General features: G+C 35.9%; 1 protein-coding gene across 1 annotated transcript; it reads left to right on the top strand.

The window, feature by feature from the left end:
* Positions 1-1,489: 1,489 nt before the first annotated feature.
* Positions 1,490-16,810, top strand: LOC121418528. The gene is made up of 2 exons (XM_041612443.1): positions 1,490-2,011; positions 14,541-16,810. Exons 1-2 carry the CDS (start codon positions 1,911-1,913, stop codon positions 15,166-15,168), a joined length of 729 nt encoding a protein of 242 aa, XP_041468377.1. The 5' UTR covers positions 1,490-1,910; the 3' UTR covers positions 15,169-16,810.
* Positions 16,811-19,351: the final 2,541 nt, after the last annotated feature.

Below are 19,351 nucleotides of genomic sequence, written 5' to 3'. Positions count from 1 at the left end.
CATCGTCACTTGTCATCATTTTCATTGCTAGTTTGACAGAAAAATCAAAGGGGAAAAAACAACTCTACCTTCTACCAAACAGGATCACCACAAATATCGTCACCATATTTCACATTCCCCAGTTGTATTACTAACTTCCCCTATTACCCCCACCATCCCTCAAGTACTCCCATCTCATTATCCCATCACCCCTCACCAGCATTCAACCATATTGATAATCATCGGCATCGTGCTAATTACTACCGACCTCCACTGATAATTATTACTAATATACAAGGGGACGGGTGCATAGGCGTGTCATGTAAATATCAATAATAATATCAATTAACTCACCACATGAAGCAATTTTGTTTTTGGCTTGTGCGCCAATTAACCCCCTAGCATGTGGTATACGTGCGACTTTAGAACATCCAATGTTAAAAGTAATATCAGGGTGACTGGTGGGTGAAAAGGAAATAATTGAATAGATGGAGGTTGTATGAAGAATCAACCTTTATCCATTTGTCAAATGCGATAATGTACCCCACCCCCAAACAATAATGATGATAATGATGATGCTGATAATTATAATAATATAAATAATAATGATTAGATAACAGATCAAATGATCCTATATTTCTAAAAGAAGTTTCTTTGCTTTATATACCAAGAAACCATCAAGTTGTGGAAAATGACAGTAATGACAGTAGTAGTAGAAGTAGTAGAAGTAGTAGAAGTAGTAGTAGTAGTAGTAATGACAACAACAACAATGATAATAATAATAATAACTATAAAAATAAAAAAATAATGGATGATAAAGATGATGATAATGAGCAATACGAATAGGTTCATTTTTTTAATAATCGTCAAAAGGGATTAAAGGATACCTTTATTCACCTATGCCTGTAACATGTATAAGATGGGGCATTTGATATCACGTCATCTAAAGTAGATGTGAACTTTCGATTTTATTTTTTCGTAGATGAATGACATGGCCATTGCCATTTGATTATCTTCTAAACAGTACTAATAATTGTGTGATAGTGACCCATCTCGCTCATTTTAACAAAGAATGCAGGGATGTTTATTTTTAGATACTAGAGAGTTTAATCGACATGACACTGAAAACAGCGTCACTGCATTAGTTTTGTGTTTTTCATATACACCTTGAATGAGATAACCTTTCTTCTAAGAAATTAAAAGGTGAAAATTACCTTAGTCATATTACACCTTTACAAATTTCTGTAGCAATAGTGTCAGAAAAATAAGCGCCCTTTGCTTACACAACGGTACGTGTCTAAATATTTTACCAGCGTGAATATTACAAGCGAAATCACCATGCACTATTTATCTTTCAATACAAACGAATACTATCTCAGTAGAAAGGCGCCTCTGTGTATGGGGAATGCTAATTGTACGGATATGCATGCACACTGAAAAACAGGGTGCAGACGACAGCTATCTCCGTCAAAATATGAAGCCGGTGTTTGGCGCGCAAAATGCGAGAGTAGCATGTTGCATGCTTTTTCCCCCCTCTGCCCTCTTTCAACGACTGTCGCCCCGCCGCGCACTGTGTGTGTGTGTTTGTCTATGCGCCCTTTTATCAGAATGCATGCATTCATGCAGTCTTTGGATGTCCTCTCTCAATCACTTCGTCTTCAAATCTTTCCATAGTTTTTCATCTCTCTCCAGCCATATTGATGATGAGAGTTCATCTTCCAGTAGCAACCTGTTCACTCGCCGGCTGACACTCTTGCCGCCATCATCCGTTGGATTATTTCTGAAGGAATATTGCATTGGGGAATGGGCTCGGAAATCGGGGCGTACATTCTGTGTTAGCATCGAACGGTGAATGTGTTGTTTTGGGTGTTTAAGAACATAAAGATATAGAAACACACAACCTTGAATCGGACGATACTATCGAAGAAATCATGACCACAGACGCGGGTTTTATAGCGGGTGTAACAGTGGGCGCGGCTATCGCCTCAGCATTCTTATTTGCCTGCCTCTACTCCGCATACAGGGCCGTAATGTGAGTAGCCAAAAATTCCTGCTTTAAACCTTTCCAACGCCTTTTGCATCGATTGTGCTAATGTATTAGTTTAATAATGGCATCATTTTGCAGTTAGCACCTTCCATCCTACTTCTACCGATATTCTGCTCTCGTTTTGGACGGTAAGAAAATCGATTTAACTGCACATTTCGCTGTTGATACAACAGAACATTTCCCCCGTCACATGTTCGAAGGGTAACGCCTATCTTTACTAATTCCCCTTCATTCAATGCAGCCGATAAAATATTGTGTAGGTGTCTATGTGATTTTATACGACAAAGACTGAGTTGAATTTGGCTTGGAGATTTGTAATTCATAATTTTTCCTCTTTAGGCTACAACTAGATCTTGTCGATTTATGTTATACTTTAGAGATTGATTTAAGTTATTTCTTGAAGTGTATAATATAATGTTTATTGTCATGTATTTCGTAAAACAAGTGCAAACTTGATAAACTACAGATGATTATCAAAAAAACGTGTTTTTTTTCTTTGCACCAACGAAGTAATGTTTTGTTATTGTTTTTATTGATCGATTAATTTTCCGGCTTTTTGGTCACTTTATTTCAATTTACTACACGCGCCTACCTCGTGTGTCTAGCATCAATGGTTATAAATTGACATTCAGACAATGCACTTCAAGATCGAAAAACATTTATCTCTTTTATTTTCATTCAACCTATTTTACCTTTACCTTTCGATGTACCTTCATTTCCTTCTACCATGTCATTTCGACATACTTGTGAAAATTCATTTAATCATTTTAGTTCCAGTGTTTGCGTTCGCTCTTCTTCCTGTCTATATCATCATGATCATAATATATTTGTGTATTTAAAGGTTTATAAATCCCTTTGTATGTGTTGAATATCAATAACAGGTGTTTCTTTCAAGTACCACGATCTGGAATAAGCCTCCGCTGAATATTATATCATTTATTGTTCATCTAATTTGTTATTATCAATTATTGTAATTTGAATGAGGCAACCGACCAGAAAAATGTATTGTTCCCCTGTCCGTCCTGCAAATAGAAGTGTGAATATTCAAAATAACCGAAAGTCATACTTAAATCATACTCTTCTGGGGAAGCAATAACTTAAGATGGTTTGTTTGACATTAGATCACAAAAAACGAAACCAATACAAAAGCAGAGAGACTATATTCAGAGACGGGCATTTAATGTCTCGGAATCTCTCTATCTTTCTCCTCTAACAAGTCTCGTGTTCTTATTATGGCTACCATATTAATCTTGATCGTTCAGGTTATAACGTTGTCAGCCCTTGTCTCCTGATAAGCCAAAGCAATGCTAATTTGTTTGACATTGATTTTGGCCCTGCTAAACTGATTGCGAAAGGTTATCTGTTATTGAATCAAATATGAGAGATATGAATCCTATTTAATACAATAGAAGGTCTGATTGTTGAATATACCCCTAAGCAGAGAGGCTTAATGTTCTGCTCCGCCCTTTTACACCGGTTCACTTTCGATAAAGAATAAATTGAAAGTAAAAATTTGCAGGGATTTCTTTTATTGAAGCATTTTTTATCATTATTGTAAATGAATGAATGTATTACTTTAAAAGTAAAGTACAAAACTGTTATATTTCTCGCTAAAAAAATATTCCTTGAATGATCATATTATCCAACCTATATTGCGATTCATCAATAGCTTCTTCCAAAAGTGCTCAAATCTCCATTTGTCATTATTAAAAAACACAATTTTAAGAGCCTTTTTATGCTAAATTTAGTTTTAAAGAAATAGTGTAATTTTTATTGAAAGCCTCGTCTTTTCTTTAAAAAAAAACAAATAAAAACTTAGATAACCGAAATGTTTAAATACTTTTCTCAATAACTTAAAATCGAAAGTTAAAAAAAAGCAGATCTACATTATGTCTCATATTGCTCATATTTTTTTCTCCTTGTTTTAAAATTACCCTGTGAGAATTGAGTTGTATATCAACTGTAAAATAGATTAGGAATTATGTAGGATTAAACATATGTGTTTTAGGATACTTCTGATCGTTACTTTCGTTGACAATCGAAAGAAAGTATAAATGAAATAAAGCATGTTTCCACGCACTGTACACGCATGCACACTATATTCATCTCTCCTGTAAATTACATGAAAATAACGTATAAGAGCTTAACCTTGGTCTGTCTACAGTACTCTTGATTATGATGCACAAAGAGTGAAGGGATAAAATACGAGACAACGATCACTATCAGATAAAATCGTGACTCAGCCTTGCTATGACACATCATTTTAATTTCGCTCTTTCAATCTCTCTCTTTTTTAAGAGAGTCTTTACCCAGCATTGACCATTTCTATTTTTTTTAATCTTTCTCTCATAATCATCGAATTCCTCTTTCTTTTCCCCTATCTCCCATCTGTCTCGTTCAATCAATCTATCCGGTACCTTATTCCTCGTTTTATTTTGTATCTGTTTCGTTTTACCAGGGATAGTCGTGACCCAACTTGTTTGATATTCGTCTCCATTCTTCGCCCCCTCTCTCCCCTTCTTTTCGCTCTTGTCTGTATGTTTTCCTATCTCACACACATACACACACATTCTCACAACCACCCTACTTTTTTTCACTCTCTCCTCTTCTATCTTCTTCTTTCCCCTAACACATTTCTCTCTCTCTCTTCCCCTTGCTTCTCGTCTCCCATTCATGATCTTAAATCTTTCACTCGCTTCCCCTCCATGCCTCTCCCCTTAACAACGCAAGTAATAATTTGGTACGTGCTTACAGTCGCGATATAATCTATTCAGTATTTTTGCACGTACTCATTCATTCACGCACTCACACCCTCACCCCACACACACACAAATACACACTCACGCTAGAACAGCTTTAAAAACGTACACTATCACACACCCACCCTTTCCACACTCTCACACACTCACCCAATAACAGGCACACACACATGCGCCCACAAGCACACATGATTTACACCCCACACACGCACCCTCACCCACACACACACAAACACACCCTCATGTAATCATATTTTCACGCAGTCGCTTGTTTACACTCCTAACATTGGGCTTATAGTTATATAAGAGTTTGTGCATGTGTAATACATGTATTGATTTATATATACACACACACGCACACACATTATCATTGTGATAGCAATTTATTAGTTTTCGTATTTATTCTTCTATTTTGTTAATTGATTTTTTAAAATCTACTATAACCTTTCACATTTTTTTTTGGGGGGGGGGATTTTAAGTAGAATTCTAAATGGAAATTTCTAACTTTTATTTCAATATCTATTAATTGTAACTCAATTCAATATACGTTCTAATGTAAAAAAAAAAAAAAAATGGAATGAAATTTAAAATTGTACTTAGTTCATACGTATATGTTCCTGGATAACAATATAAAATGAATTGCTGAATAAAAATAATTTCGATATACTTATATCGCGTTTGATTTTCTTTCTATACATTCCAAACCAGAATTGAATTATAAAGAGTAGCCTCAGTGTTATACACCCGTGTTGTTAAATTAAGTGCCATAGTTAAAGTTGTTCATGAATATTGATTTTTTTTTTGCGTCAACTTGTTTGATGTGTGACTTTATTTTTATAGATGAAAGTGATAATCATAGGACCAAGAGCAATATCAAGGATGTATCATAAAATAAACTATGACATTTTTTTTTTGCATTTTATCGCCATGTTTGTCTGTACAGTTAATATTAAATAATCCAGCCGTGTAATGATACTGCAGCTGCTTATACAGGCACGTAAAATGATATCCATGGAATCGAACTCTTCAACCGTGTATGGTCGTGTATTGTTAGACTTATCAAGCGCGCGCTTATTCTGTGGTTGCAGGCTTTGGCCGTGTGTTGTCATGGCAATTTCTTCATTCACATCCTAGTTTATGATTAAGGGAATCGATCATCAACGAAAATTAGATGGAATTTTCACACCGAGGTTAAAATCCGTTCGGGGTGTGACAATGCGTGTCTAATTTCATATTTGATTGGAAACAGACCGGAAGAGAGTATACAATAATGATAATAATAAAAACAATCATATACCCGCATATTGAGCTAGGTTTTGCATCGCATATAATTTTGAGTGTTGAATGATAAATCAATTGCTAATTTTATGTAATTTTGTTGCTGTACTTCAAATTGACACTAAAGACGTTAAAACGTTATAAAGGTATAACGCATGACATGGTTATAATCATGAATCATTTAGTTAGGTTGGTATTTATTTTCATCAAATTACGACAAGCCCCCCAAAAAATTGAAACTTGCTGGTCCTGGAAAATGCTTATTTATCAAAACGAAATTCCAAACACATGTGCCACGATGAAAAGAAGATATATAGATTAATGAATTGAATAAGATTTAATTCAGTAGTCCTAGTTCTCTTCCAACTAATTTTCCAATCATTAGCACCACTAAAATTTAGGTGTGTATAGACAAAATATAGATTTTTGAGTAACCGAAGAATAGCTGAATTAATCAAGAAAAACAAAATAATTACATGAATCATAAATTATGCAGACTTGTTCTGCTGCTTACTGAATCGCTTTATTGTAAATATATTGTAAAATATTATTTTCATTATTATTGTTGTTGTTATTCCTATTGGAAGATTTTCATGGTTGGTATACCCTGCCATGTTTCGTGCATTCTAAGTGGAGTTAAAAGGATCAGGAAAATGTACAAGGCTCAAATTCATAAGCGATTACAAAAATCAATTGGCAAAATTGTAATTTACAACTGCTCACCAGACCCTGGTGAAGGTTATCTAGCGATAATAACCCGGATCTAAGATTGAATTGAATTTTTGATCAATTTGGTTTTTAGGGTAAACCCGAGGGGTAACATTACATTTGCTTTATTTCGTCTAAGATAAAGGGTTAGGGTTAGGGTTTCGATAGGTTTTATGTTGGGATTAGGGTTCGGTTTAGGGTAGGGTTTAATGTTAAATCCACAGGGTTGAAGCTAGGTAATTCCATTAGTTGTGTGAAATTCACAAGGGAGTAAATTTCATGGAACCTTTGCGAGGAGAAGTGATAATCATCATGCCAAAATATTAAATTGTCGGCCTTTTTTATTATCAATAAATCCCCATTGGGAACATTAAATTGGGACGAACTAGAGCCAACTAAAATATGATCAGAAATATGCTCCGAGTCCATTTCAATGATCTTTGTCCATCAATTCCAAACCTTAAAACTACTACTTCTGTTTCTCCAAAATTAACATGCATGAATGTCGAGACTGCCGTGCATTAGTTCCTTTCTTTCATTTCATTTATTCATTTTAGCAAGGTGTCTACCCTAACCACAGACTTCCTTTTCCGCAGGGCCATGCAAATAAAAGAAAAAAATACAAGTAGAAATTAAGCTTATAAGTCTAACAAGACGTACATCATTTAACAACGAGATTACGAGAACATTGTAATGTCATATTGAGTAGAAACTAAAAATATAAACTAAATATAACATAGATGATAAAAGGGGGAGAAAGAGTTAACAAAAGAATGATTAAGCGAATAAGTTCTTGATCCTTGGTCAGGAATGTCTAAATGAAAAACAAATGATCTTTAAGTCCAAGTTTGAAATCTTTAAGTTACACAGTCATCTATATATACATCTACATTGTGTTGATCGACGTTACCCAAAGGCACTCATCAAGCTTAACTTGCATTGATGTCTCCCAATAACTTACTTGACAAGGTCTGTCTGACACGAACCACTCGCTTCGCTTCTTGGATTGACAAGAGAGCGGGAGACATACAGTGTCTCCGAAATTGCATTAAAGACAATTCTTCCGGCCGTCATGTCAGAAGCTTAGAATTACGGACTAGCAGCTGTGGATATGCAAACACAGTGTACCTGTTGTCGTTTTCTCAGATGATATGACCGACAGACAAGGCATAGACATGTCAGGGCCCTATAACTTAAAGCTTAGCGGTCATTGTGGGCCGATTTTTACGAAAGATTGTGCACAATAATCAATGCCATCAGTCTTAGAAACCAGCCCTACGAATTTTTCGCTAACCTTTATGGTACCGGGCCCAGAAGATCGAATGAAGAAGGATCCGATAAGAAACTGGGACCCGGAACTGGGACCTGTTGCACAAAGAATTGTTTAAACACAGTAAACAAAAAACAAAGGCAAGTCAGTTCTCAATGTTGACGGACAAGTTTATGTGCAGTTCTTAGTCTGATCCCATTTTGATGAACATGTAAATAGCTTTGTAGCAAATAACAATACTTTTAGAATGTAGTAGCAGCAAAATCAATATCAATAGTAGTCATACAAGTAGTAGTATCACATCACTAGTGGTACACTGAGCCATAGTATTATTATTAGTAGTAGATGTCTCCTCCGAGAAAACGCTGCCTGATATTGCAATGATTTTATGAAGATTATTAATAATAGTAGTAGTAGTGGAAGAAGTGGAAGAAGAAGACAAAGAAGAGGTAGAAGTAGTAGTAGTAGTAGTAGTAGTAGTAGTAGTAGTAGTAGTAGTCGTAATAGTAGTAGTCGTAATAGTATAGTAGTAGAAGGAGAAAAAGAAGAAGTAGTAGTAGTAGTAGAAGTAGTAGTAGTAGTATAGTAGTAGTAGTAGTAGTATAGTAGTAGTAGTAGTAGTATAGTAGTAGTAGTAGTAGTAGTTGTTGTTGTAGTAGTAGTAGTAGTAGTAGTAGGGGTAGTAGTAGTAGTAATAGTAGTAGAAGTAGTAGTAGTAGTAGTAGTAGTAGTAGTGCACTCTGAATAAAAGTTCACCCAATATTGGATAGAATGGCAACATGCATGTTTGTTGTGTAAAACGATACCAAATGTTTAGTAAATTTTACGCAATGTTGCGTTGAAATTTTTAAACATGCATTTTGCCCAATGGGGGGGGGGGGGATACCCAGCAAGCGTGTTTCCTTTCTACCCAATATTGGATGAATGATTGCTCTCTGTTTTAGTGTGTAGTAGTAGTAGTAGTAGTAGTAGCACCAGCATTAGTAGTAATAGAATTAGTAGAGCAGTAGTAGGAGTCGTAGTAGTAGGAGCAGCAGTAGTAGTATAGAAGTAAAGGCATGGTGGTAGTAATACTTCCTGTGGAAAAAAGTAATTGAGTATAGCATGGAAAAGAATGTCAATGTAAAATTGCGGACCTCCAAAATGTGCAAAATATAGCAAACTGCACCCTTTAAGGTGTACCTGTCAATATGTACCTTTATATAACTCAAGTTTATAAATTCCGGAGAAATATAATTTACAAGTTCAATATCATCGTCATCATGAATGCCATTGTCAAAGTTAAAACTCTTCATACTGTACGGTTGTACACCCGAAAAAAAAGGATGCACGCTTAACAGAGAGACACATAATACATTATTCCATCGAATTCTCAGTACGGTATGCATAGCCATGATACGATAGGTTAAGAGGGAAGCTATGTAAACTAAGGTGTCATTATTCAGATCACGGGCAAGCAAGCCAACCACCTTCTCGACCACTGTTAGGCAAACCATCCATGATATTATGATGGTCAAAGATTTGGAAGAAAGGCCTCTTCACACTTTTGTCATCTTCACGATCCATCATTATATTCTGCTCTCAATTGAACTATAAGATATAAGATATAAATGCCCGCAAACGGAGTAAAGACAGCGCCTTTACTTTCTGATATCCTACATCATTATGAAATATGTATTCGAGGTAATAAATTACTGTAGCTCGAATGTATCAAAATCAATTTGTAATCTGATAAAATCAACAATTGATATCTGTCTTTCAATGTATCACTGCCATCCTGTTTTTATAGAAGAAACCATTTTGGTGACAATGTAACGTGTAGCTCTTACTTGCATTATTCAGCGTAGGTGAAAGCGATGGGAAAGCTATGAATTAAATATATAATGATAGCATTTGTGTTGTTGCTTTGTAGTATTCATACACACACACATATATATATTGTAAAGAAATATTTAAATATTTACAATATTTAAATAAAAAGAGTTGCCAAAGCTGCTGTACATGTATAACCTCACATATTTGTATATATATAGTGTGAAAGAAATGGATGAAGAGAACAACAGTAGGCTTAGCTTAAATCAAGGTTCCCCAGAGCTAGCTACCCTTTGAAAAATTGGTAATGCCGAAAAAATGTCTATATATATATATATAAATATATATATATATATATATATTTATTTATGTGTGTGTATGTGTGTATTATTTTCTTTATGAGTATAAGCATTATACGATATACATGATATCTCTTAAGGGGAAATCTGTGTAATTAAGGTGAAAATAATCATACATTTTTTCATAAGGAGTAAAAAGTGGAATATAGTGTTTGATTGGTAGACTTCACAACGCCTCCCTAACACACATACACATACCCACCCACCCCGCACCCGTATGAACACCCTCCCTTGCCATGATAATTAAAACAATCTAAAGCACGTTGTCCCTTTCCTCGTCTAGCCAGCCTGAACGCACCACCTCACGCTTGTGAAAATCACCCAATTTTACTTCGGCGACTAAGTTGACCTTCTAACGTGCAATTAAGTCGTTCACCGCAATAACTGCCCACTAAATTGGTCTCCAGGAGCATTGGAAATTGATGAGCCTGGTCACTTTAAGGATCTCCACGGGTCATATCTTCAAATTTACCAATCTATGGCGGTATGAGGGGAATTCTGGGGGTCTCTTATTGCCCCGAGGAAATTTCCTAGTTGCAACTTGTTTTTGGTCTTTTGTAAAGGTTTGTAAAACCTTTCCACGGCGAGCAGCAATATTTTTCGGATCTATCTGTTTAGTTCGTTCTCGTAAAGCTTATCGTTTTTATTTCATTTGAAAGGAAAATTTACAGTAAACAATTTGTTAGATGTGTTCTCTCTCTCCCTATCTCTCTCTCTCCATGTCACGTATCCAATATAAAAGTGAGCGAAACCCTGAAAGATCCTTAATCAAATTGTTTCATATCTCTAGATTTCACATTCAGTTAGTATATCTTCCAATACTTGATTCAATATTTAATAAAAATATCCTCACTTCTACTTTCATTTCCAACATAAATCATGGCATACCATTATAATGTAACAATGATCTTACATTTTAACGTAGCACGCTTATCATATTTCCTAAGTCAATACAATATGCTGAAATAATAATATATTAAATGACTACACGAGATCTATTCGAGTAATTGGTAAAATAACATGATTAATTATTAGTATTTCTGTAAAAAAAACTAAAAGCGAAAAAAAAATTAAAAAACATGTGTCTTATTGATTTTTGGTGGCGGAGGAAGTGTATGCGCAGACGTGCATAAAGAGTGGTGGGAAATATTAAAGAGCAAAAAACAATAAAATGATGAGTTAAGATCAAATTGGGTGCATCCGATTCCAGTTCGTCCTAGTTCTATTTTCTCTCACTCTAAATCGGATTCATTCATTTTTGAAAATGTGCTGGCTAAGGTTGAATAGGAAAGAGGACATGTTATCGACTGAGCGTGTTTCTTTATTAGCATGACTTGACATTTAAACGAGCGAGCGTTTCATTCTCCTTCCAATGCACTTCAGTCGCATAATGAGAAATGAAGCCTCGTCAAGACCAAGAAAATACCTCATGCCATTAAGTCTCTCAACTTGAAGGAAAAAATCAACCACTTTGCCTCACTCAACCACTTTGAATTTACATTGTTGAACCATCACTGTTTGAATGGACGAAAATGAGAGCGGTAAAACAGACTTGGGTTATAAAATTAAATTGCCCTGCCTTTCATGAAAAAACTCTTCTAAAAAAACGGTTCTCAATACTACATGTTTAATTCTACCTGCCAAAACATGTTAAATGAATGTACTGTTCATTCATGAATATTTTGCTCGGTTTACTTGAATAGGAGGTTGCACTCTCCAAGCTCTTCTTGTTCTTAGCAGCCTCCTGTCTTCCCAACCTGTTTGTATTATAATCTTGAATATAATTTGTGTACTTAGTTACTGCTATATGCTTTATTGCGTATATTTATCTGTATATCAAGATTTAGGAAACCAGTAGTAAACATTGAAAATGGAAATGTAACGAAGCGAATCACTGTCTTCTACGGACGACGGAAAATAAGTATAGTGTTGCTTTCGTTGCCGCGACACCCTTCAAATGAAGCACTTGGAGTCCCTTTTTGCGTCAGCCTCCAGATTCGCACCCGAGGAAGCTCTTTGCACCTTAAAGGGTGCAGTTTGCTATATTTTGTACCTTTTGGAAGTCCGCAATTCTACCTTTCAGTTACTAGGAAGGTGCAAAGTTGCACTTTTTAACAACAGAAAAGTTGCAACCTAAAAATTGCACCTTTATGATGCAAACTCGCATTTACGAGTGCTGACAGGAATAAAATGTCGCATCCTTGTATCTTTTTCATTTACGGTACTGGATTGCGGAAGGAAGCGGCCAGTGTTGCATTTAGGATCCAAATTGATGTTATTTTTCTTTCTTAGTGTGCATTGTATATTTCAAAATATGATTGGTAAGAGCTTTTCCTCGCTCTTTCCAAATCAGCCTACATTATGCGCTATGAATGTGTCCTCGACTGTGTGCACTATTAATAGGTAAATCTAGAACGTATACATTAGACATCAGTAATCAGTCGAGTAGATTGGTATTGGAAATTTCATTCAGCATTTATTGAGTTTCATGAGTTTGAGTGATACGTCAATCCCTTTTCTTTTTAAGGACGACCATCGATATCATAATTATCTTGTTTACCCCACCTATTATACGAGCAAGCGGTTCAAGCGAGGAATTTTCGTTTTGTTAAAATAGTTAAAACTGTTCATTGCAAAACACACTAGGTGCACTATTGTTATGATACCAAATAATATTCAATCATTTGCATTGCCAAATTTTCTCGATTTCTGAAATAATCTTGTATCCACACCCCTTGATAGATCACTTTCTATATATTAAAGAAGCAAGTAGAGCAATCGAGCAATACAAGTTAGCTCTTATTGAAATAATTATACACGATTAACCAACGAGACAACCTAATTATTATCACTTACTACCTACCCGTACTATACTAGCAAAAAACGCTTTTGTCTTTTTTGGACAGTGTATTGGAATTCCCTGCCCAACGACATTAAAGAATTTCCAAGCCTTAACTACTAATAGATTTATTGAATATTTCTTATTCTAAAAAAATGACACTACAACATGCTACAATGCATTACGACCTGCCATATTCTTCTGTTCATTTTCAGTTATCATTAGTACCTCCCCTCTCTCCCTCTATCTATCATTTGCCTCTTTTTTTTCCTATATTAATTTTGTAAATACTTTTTTTTAATTTATCATTATTATTTTTGTTATCATTGCGATTATTTTTATTTGAGCTACTTTCTCTTATTTTTTGTTTTCGCTTATTCGTTTTGTTTTGATATATTGTAGATTACTTGTTTTAAGCTCGTCTTCCAATTCCAACTCAATTATAGTATTGTGTATAGTTTGTTTATAATTAGTATTGAAACTGATTTTAGGGACTTGCCCTCTATACAATAAATAAAATAATCGAAACTCACTTTAGATTTGTTTAATTTTTCTTCGCTATTTGTTATGAAATGTCATTGATTTCTCTGTATTATATTGAATGTGTAGCCTATTGTTACTTTGATTATATTTTGAAAATGTTGTTTAACGGAAATAAATAAATCTAAATCCAGTATATTTAAGATAAGAATTTAACATGAATGTATTCCAGCTCAACAGACTGCATCACTGAACATTCGTTGATATCAGCCTATCATTGTCTTGATAGGAGGTGGGTTAAGAAATGATATAATATTGCATGTTTGCAGAATATTACCTCCCTTAGGAATGTCATATGAAATGAAATAGGATAACCTTAAGGCAAGAGAACCGACGAAAGAGACCGCCAGTCGGCACCCCCACTTTCTGTTCTAATCAAAGCGGCGCTCGCAGAAAAGGTGTTTGATGCCCTAACACACACTCATGTTTGGTTACTTCGTATCATTATCTTTCTTTAATACCACTTCTCATCCTTATGCATGAGAAATTAATCTAGCAGGAAGATGAGATGCTTTTAAATACAAGTGATTTGTATTTCACAGTGTTAAGAGGGTCAGTGCAATCAATGGTAATTAACAGAGACTCAACGAAGGATAATTGCGAGCCATTTTCTTCTCATCGTCCCTCTTCCAGTTTATCTCTACGTCCGTCTCTCTCTCTCTATTCCCTTTTTCTTTCTCAGTTTTAGACTATGTTTTTCTTTTCTTTTCAATATTCCTCTTGGAAGAATGAACAAGCCTGAAGAAAAATGCATCTGTCAATGTAGTGTTCTTTCTGATACTTCTCTTGTAGCATATTGTATGAGATAATTTTGTCTATATTATTGCTCATTTTATGAAATAATGATCACTAACAAACGCAGAATTTAATCACGAATAAAAGTCAAATCATAAACATTTCCATTAATCACTTATTATCTAACATTGTGGAAATGATTTTGTTCTTGCAGGGACCGAAGGAGGATTGTGGCAAAGAACAAATACATCCGGGATCAGAGGTTACTAGCAGCAGCAGAGTGTGAGACAGGAGCACCAGTCGCAGAACCAGCTGTAGCTGAACCGGCTACATCGCAACAACAACAGCAACAGAAGCAACATTTGTCTCCTCCAGAGGGAATAGGACGACAGCTAAGAGCAGGAAGCGCCCCTAACATCCAAGAGGCAAGAAGAGGGTCGGCATTCAAGCCACCACCAACACCAACGGAGAAGAGGTGGACAAGACAAGGGCTTCAATACCGACACGAGGGCGGCTGTGTTCACATTCACAAAACTGACAGTACCAGTGGAGACGCAAATTCTGAGTGCGGGAGTAGAAAGAACTCGAGGCAGATGGATACAGCCGATCTTGAAGGTGATGTCTTTATGACAGTTCCAACGACGCACCGGCAACGCTCGGCCTCAGCGGACGTGACACACACGGCGCAGTCGCCGACAGACAGATCATCCACCACCATCACGATAACCCAACCTCCACAGAAACCGGTGTATCTTAGTACAGATGGGTCAGGGACGCAGCCACAGAGCACAACGGAGGCACCCAAGTCCGCCCCAGGCTCTAAAGACCCGTCTTGGGTCTAGATGAACTGTATTCAGCGGTGTTGAATCACTGTTGCCCTCTTCCAGATTCGAGAACAGCTTTGAATTATGACCTAGTCATTATTCTAAACGATGCAGCTTCGAGAGGTCGTCGGATCAACATCGGACCATCCCCCGATCTACGGCTCTAGGGTCAAAGACAGCCACCAAGATGACGAACAGATTCCCTGTGGTTGATTAGGATTGTTTGAATTTGATTCGATGGAAGCTAAAGCTTTGAGCAGTATGTGCCCTTGGTGTAATCGCCAAATGCTCTTTAGAGCAACCGTATCTTCTTCTTGAGGATCACAAAATACGGAAGATAGGCGAGAGTGGTCTAAGTAACAAGGCTGTGAGATCAAGGTATCAAATGAGAATGCTTCATGTCGACAACATTAATAGTTGTGGCCAGCGGACGACTACAAAGTAGCACCCGACATACTGGCAGTACCAAGTACTACTATATACACTAGTTAGACTAGTCGTGAGAGTTTATTTCTCTCTAATAACCAGATCATAGACTGCCAAGTTGAACCTCTGTGTAAGGACGATTATTTCCATGTAGAAAAACGAAATTACAATACCAGATGTAAATCGACGCTTTTAAATACATGTTATATAACCACAAGTGCATCATGGATTTAAATATTGAACGGAATGCATGTTAATAGCGTATTTGTGTGTGTGTGTGTGTTAGGATGCAGCGTTAGTATTTCAAACAAAATAAATTAGGTAGATCAATTAGATAGTATAAGCATATCTCATTCTCGGAATAAATAAGGGGGCAATTAAGAAGCAGGAAGCGATTATGATGTGCTTTTCCAGATATTTTATATCTTGTAATTCTACCGCAATGTTCGTTTATGCTTACCACTGGAACAATAGCCAAAGGGGAATAGCGCTCTTTTATTGAGCTTCGAAGAGGATGCCTGTTATAATGGAGGGAAATGTCATGCATTTATCATGCTTTGTATGAGGCAATCCAGGCAATGCACTCCCGTAGAAGATGACAAATATTACTTTTGCGGTTTAGAACAAGTTGCACTACTATAGAGTTTCAGCCATGCAAGTGTTCTGTTAGATACGCTTTCAGACAAGCTGTTGTTTCCTAGACATTAAAGTGATCACTGTGGAAGTTTCATCTGCTTGTTTGATGCTACCATAAGATGTTTTAATGATACGTTTGGGTTCAGAGTAAATCATCATTTGTCGAGAAGTTGAAAGGGAAGAAGAAAAAGAAGACGAATAACATGAAGAAGAAGAAGAAGAAATGAAAAAGAAAAGAAGGGGAAGTATTTTCTTTTCAAAACACGGAGAATCCCTGTCACCTTAGAAAAGTTTTCCAGGTCGAGTGAACACTTCGCTGTAGCACGGACCTACAAAGAAATAGACATTGATCGGTTAGTTAATTATTTTCATATTTGTCTCGTTTTATTCTATGACGGTCTCCGAGAAAGATATTGCATGAAATGCCTGCGCAGGAGATAATCGCTTATATCCTGGACAAATCAATGTGCATTCCGGGTTTACAGTTGGTAGTCTTAGTTGTATGTGTTTTGTTTGGGAAAATGTATGCATATTTGGAGACAGAGATACAGATTTTCAAGACAAATCCTTTAAATTAAGGTAAGCCATTATTTTCTTCCTACCTTATCTAATATTCCTGGGGGGTGTTTCACAAAGATTTAAGTATGACTTAGGTCGCACTTAAATGTCGACGCGTACATCATATGCATCACGCAATCTTATTGATCAATGCGCAGTAGTGCGCGTCCTCTTGGCATGATCTGACCAATGCTGTCATGCCTTTTATACTATGCGCAACTAGACATTTAAGTGCGACTCTAAGTCATACTTTAATCTTTGTGAAACACCCCCCAGCTCTTGTCAAAGTCATTGTCATCAAAGCGATGTACTGTCCCATTGAAGGTATCGAAAGGAGCGCATTTGAGGGGGGATATGTATATCTACGTCTGAAGAACCAAGTATGGAATGAAATATAAATAACGCACGGAAATAAGTGCATGAACAACATTACAGTGCATGAAGAGCCAGTTGGTGAGTTCCCAATGTACAACGGCTAAAGTAACCGAGCATTCATTGCATGTACTTTCACCCACGACAGAGCAAGTGCATTGTTTGTTGTATAAAATGGCGACACCAAAAAAAAGTTCTTAAAGGAAGTCCGTAAAAGGTGTAAAGTAATGGTACTCTTCTACTCAGTCACAATAGTATTGATCTTCTGGAGCGTGCAATGTCAATTTTCGTTGGCAAGTTTTTGCAGTGTAATGCGCAAAAAAGTGTTGAATGGCATGTGACGGGTTAATATGACCAATCGCCATTTTTTAAATAATACAGTGGTTTTTTTTGAAAACTTAACGTATTTGCAATGTGTCCATTGAAATGTAAATAATATAGTAGTATTCACGATAGATGTGGATGAGATTGATTTGATAAAAAAAACGTGTAGTGATAAAAGAAATCTAGCAATAAGAATTGCTCCATGAGAAGTGAGCAGTTATTTCCATGAAACATTATTTGTGAAGTGTACTGTATAGGTATTGACGAAAATGCGTTGGAATCAGTGTCAGAGTAACGCATCAATTAGTTAGGATCATTATTAGTTAAAATAAGATTAAAGTATATTCATGTAACATATACAGACGAGTTTTAGATAATTACAGATCAGTCACTGAGAACATAACTGTCAAGATAGTCGTCCAGTCATCTTTGATAAATATAAGTTATTGAAAGGAGTACACAAAAATACACATCATCGAGGGGATTGGTGAGAATTACACACAAAATGTAACGAGTTTGTGTAATTATGCTAATTCACGAGCAAAATTATGTGGTTTATTATATGGTGTATTATATGGTTTTAAATAAATTGATGTGGATTCTTATTATATGATAACCCATCCTCATCTCCAAACTATGACCGATCAGAACTAGTTATTAGTGCAAGTCATTAGCATAATTGAATGTTAGTTAAAAATGATGACTGGTCACGTGACGAATTTCAGCCGGCTATTTGATTAGGATCCATTTCATAATTTGTAATGAATATCATATCTCACGGTGGGAGTATAACTTGTTAACATGTTGGTATGTTTATTCTGGTGGTATAAATTTGATTTTGGCTAATCAGATGTGAATACTGCACAGATGTTTGCAGCCGAGAAATGTATCGTTGGCCAGTTTCGTCCAATATTCCACATCTCAGCCCATCGCCCCCCCCCCCTTCTCCCCTCTTATTCATATACATTCTTCCTTTCAAAAGGCAAAGTCTGTCCACTAAACGCTCCCTTGCTTTAAAATGAGTTATATCATTTTTTGACTATTTTTCCCCAACTTTTCTGTGTTTAAACAGAAAACGACACTGGTATTAAAGTGATATACCGTAATAGTAGACACATACTCCATGGCTACCACAAATAATTCATCATTGCGGTGGTTGATTGATGATGATAATGGCGGCTAAACTGTTGAATAAGTCGCATTATATGTACATGTAATATGATTATAACGCTTTATTGTGTATAGCAGTGTGTTCATGACTGCAGCCTATAATGCATTAGTCAAATACCGTGTACTAATGAAGGTTTTTAATGTAAATATCTTGCATCGATGGATTTATAATTTTGTTACGTTTGACTTCGTGTTTTTGGTATTTCTGTTCTATTTTTTTAAACGTTTGTTCTACGAAAGCAGATTCTGAATTATTCATACTTGAATAAATACCATTCATATAGTGATGAATATTTCATAATGCTTGCACCAGAATTATATTGTTTTCCTTTCTTTCTTTAACCAACACGTCGTTTCGTATTAAACATCCTGATTACAACGAGGGGCGACAGAACTTTGATAGGGAATGGGGCAAGATCACCCTTTTTCCATATTTGTTAATATAGATTTACAGGGGTAATATCGAGTTAGATAGATAGACTGTGGAACTGTCACCATACAGATAAATCAATATTAATTTGATTACATCTATTTTGAAAATTAACAAAATATGGAAGTGAGCTGCACCGGAAAATTTAGTTTTGAATTTATATTGTTGATATTTCGTTTGTGATCTTAAAAGAATAATCTCATTGTTGTCTGAGAGGTAAAAAATTATAGATTTTTGGTGCTTGGTTAGAGAACTGGCAAAACTATACATGACTGTTTTCGTCTT

This window comes from Lytechinus variegatus, chromosome 7 (genome assembly GCF_018143015.1).
Source record: "Lytechinus variegatus isolate NC3 chromosome 7, Lvar_3.0, whole genome shotgun sequence".
In the NCBI taxonomy this organism is placed as follows: domain Eukaryota; kingdom Metazoa; phylum Echinodermata; class Echinoidea; order Temnopleuroida; family Toxopneustidae; genus Lytechinus; species Lytechinus variegatus.
The sequence above is the reverse complement of the archived record's forward strand: the minus strand, read 5'-3'. Positions and strand labels throughout refer to the sequence as shown.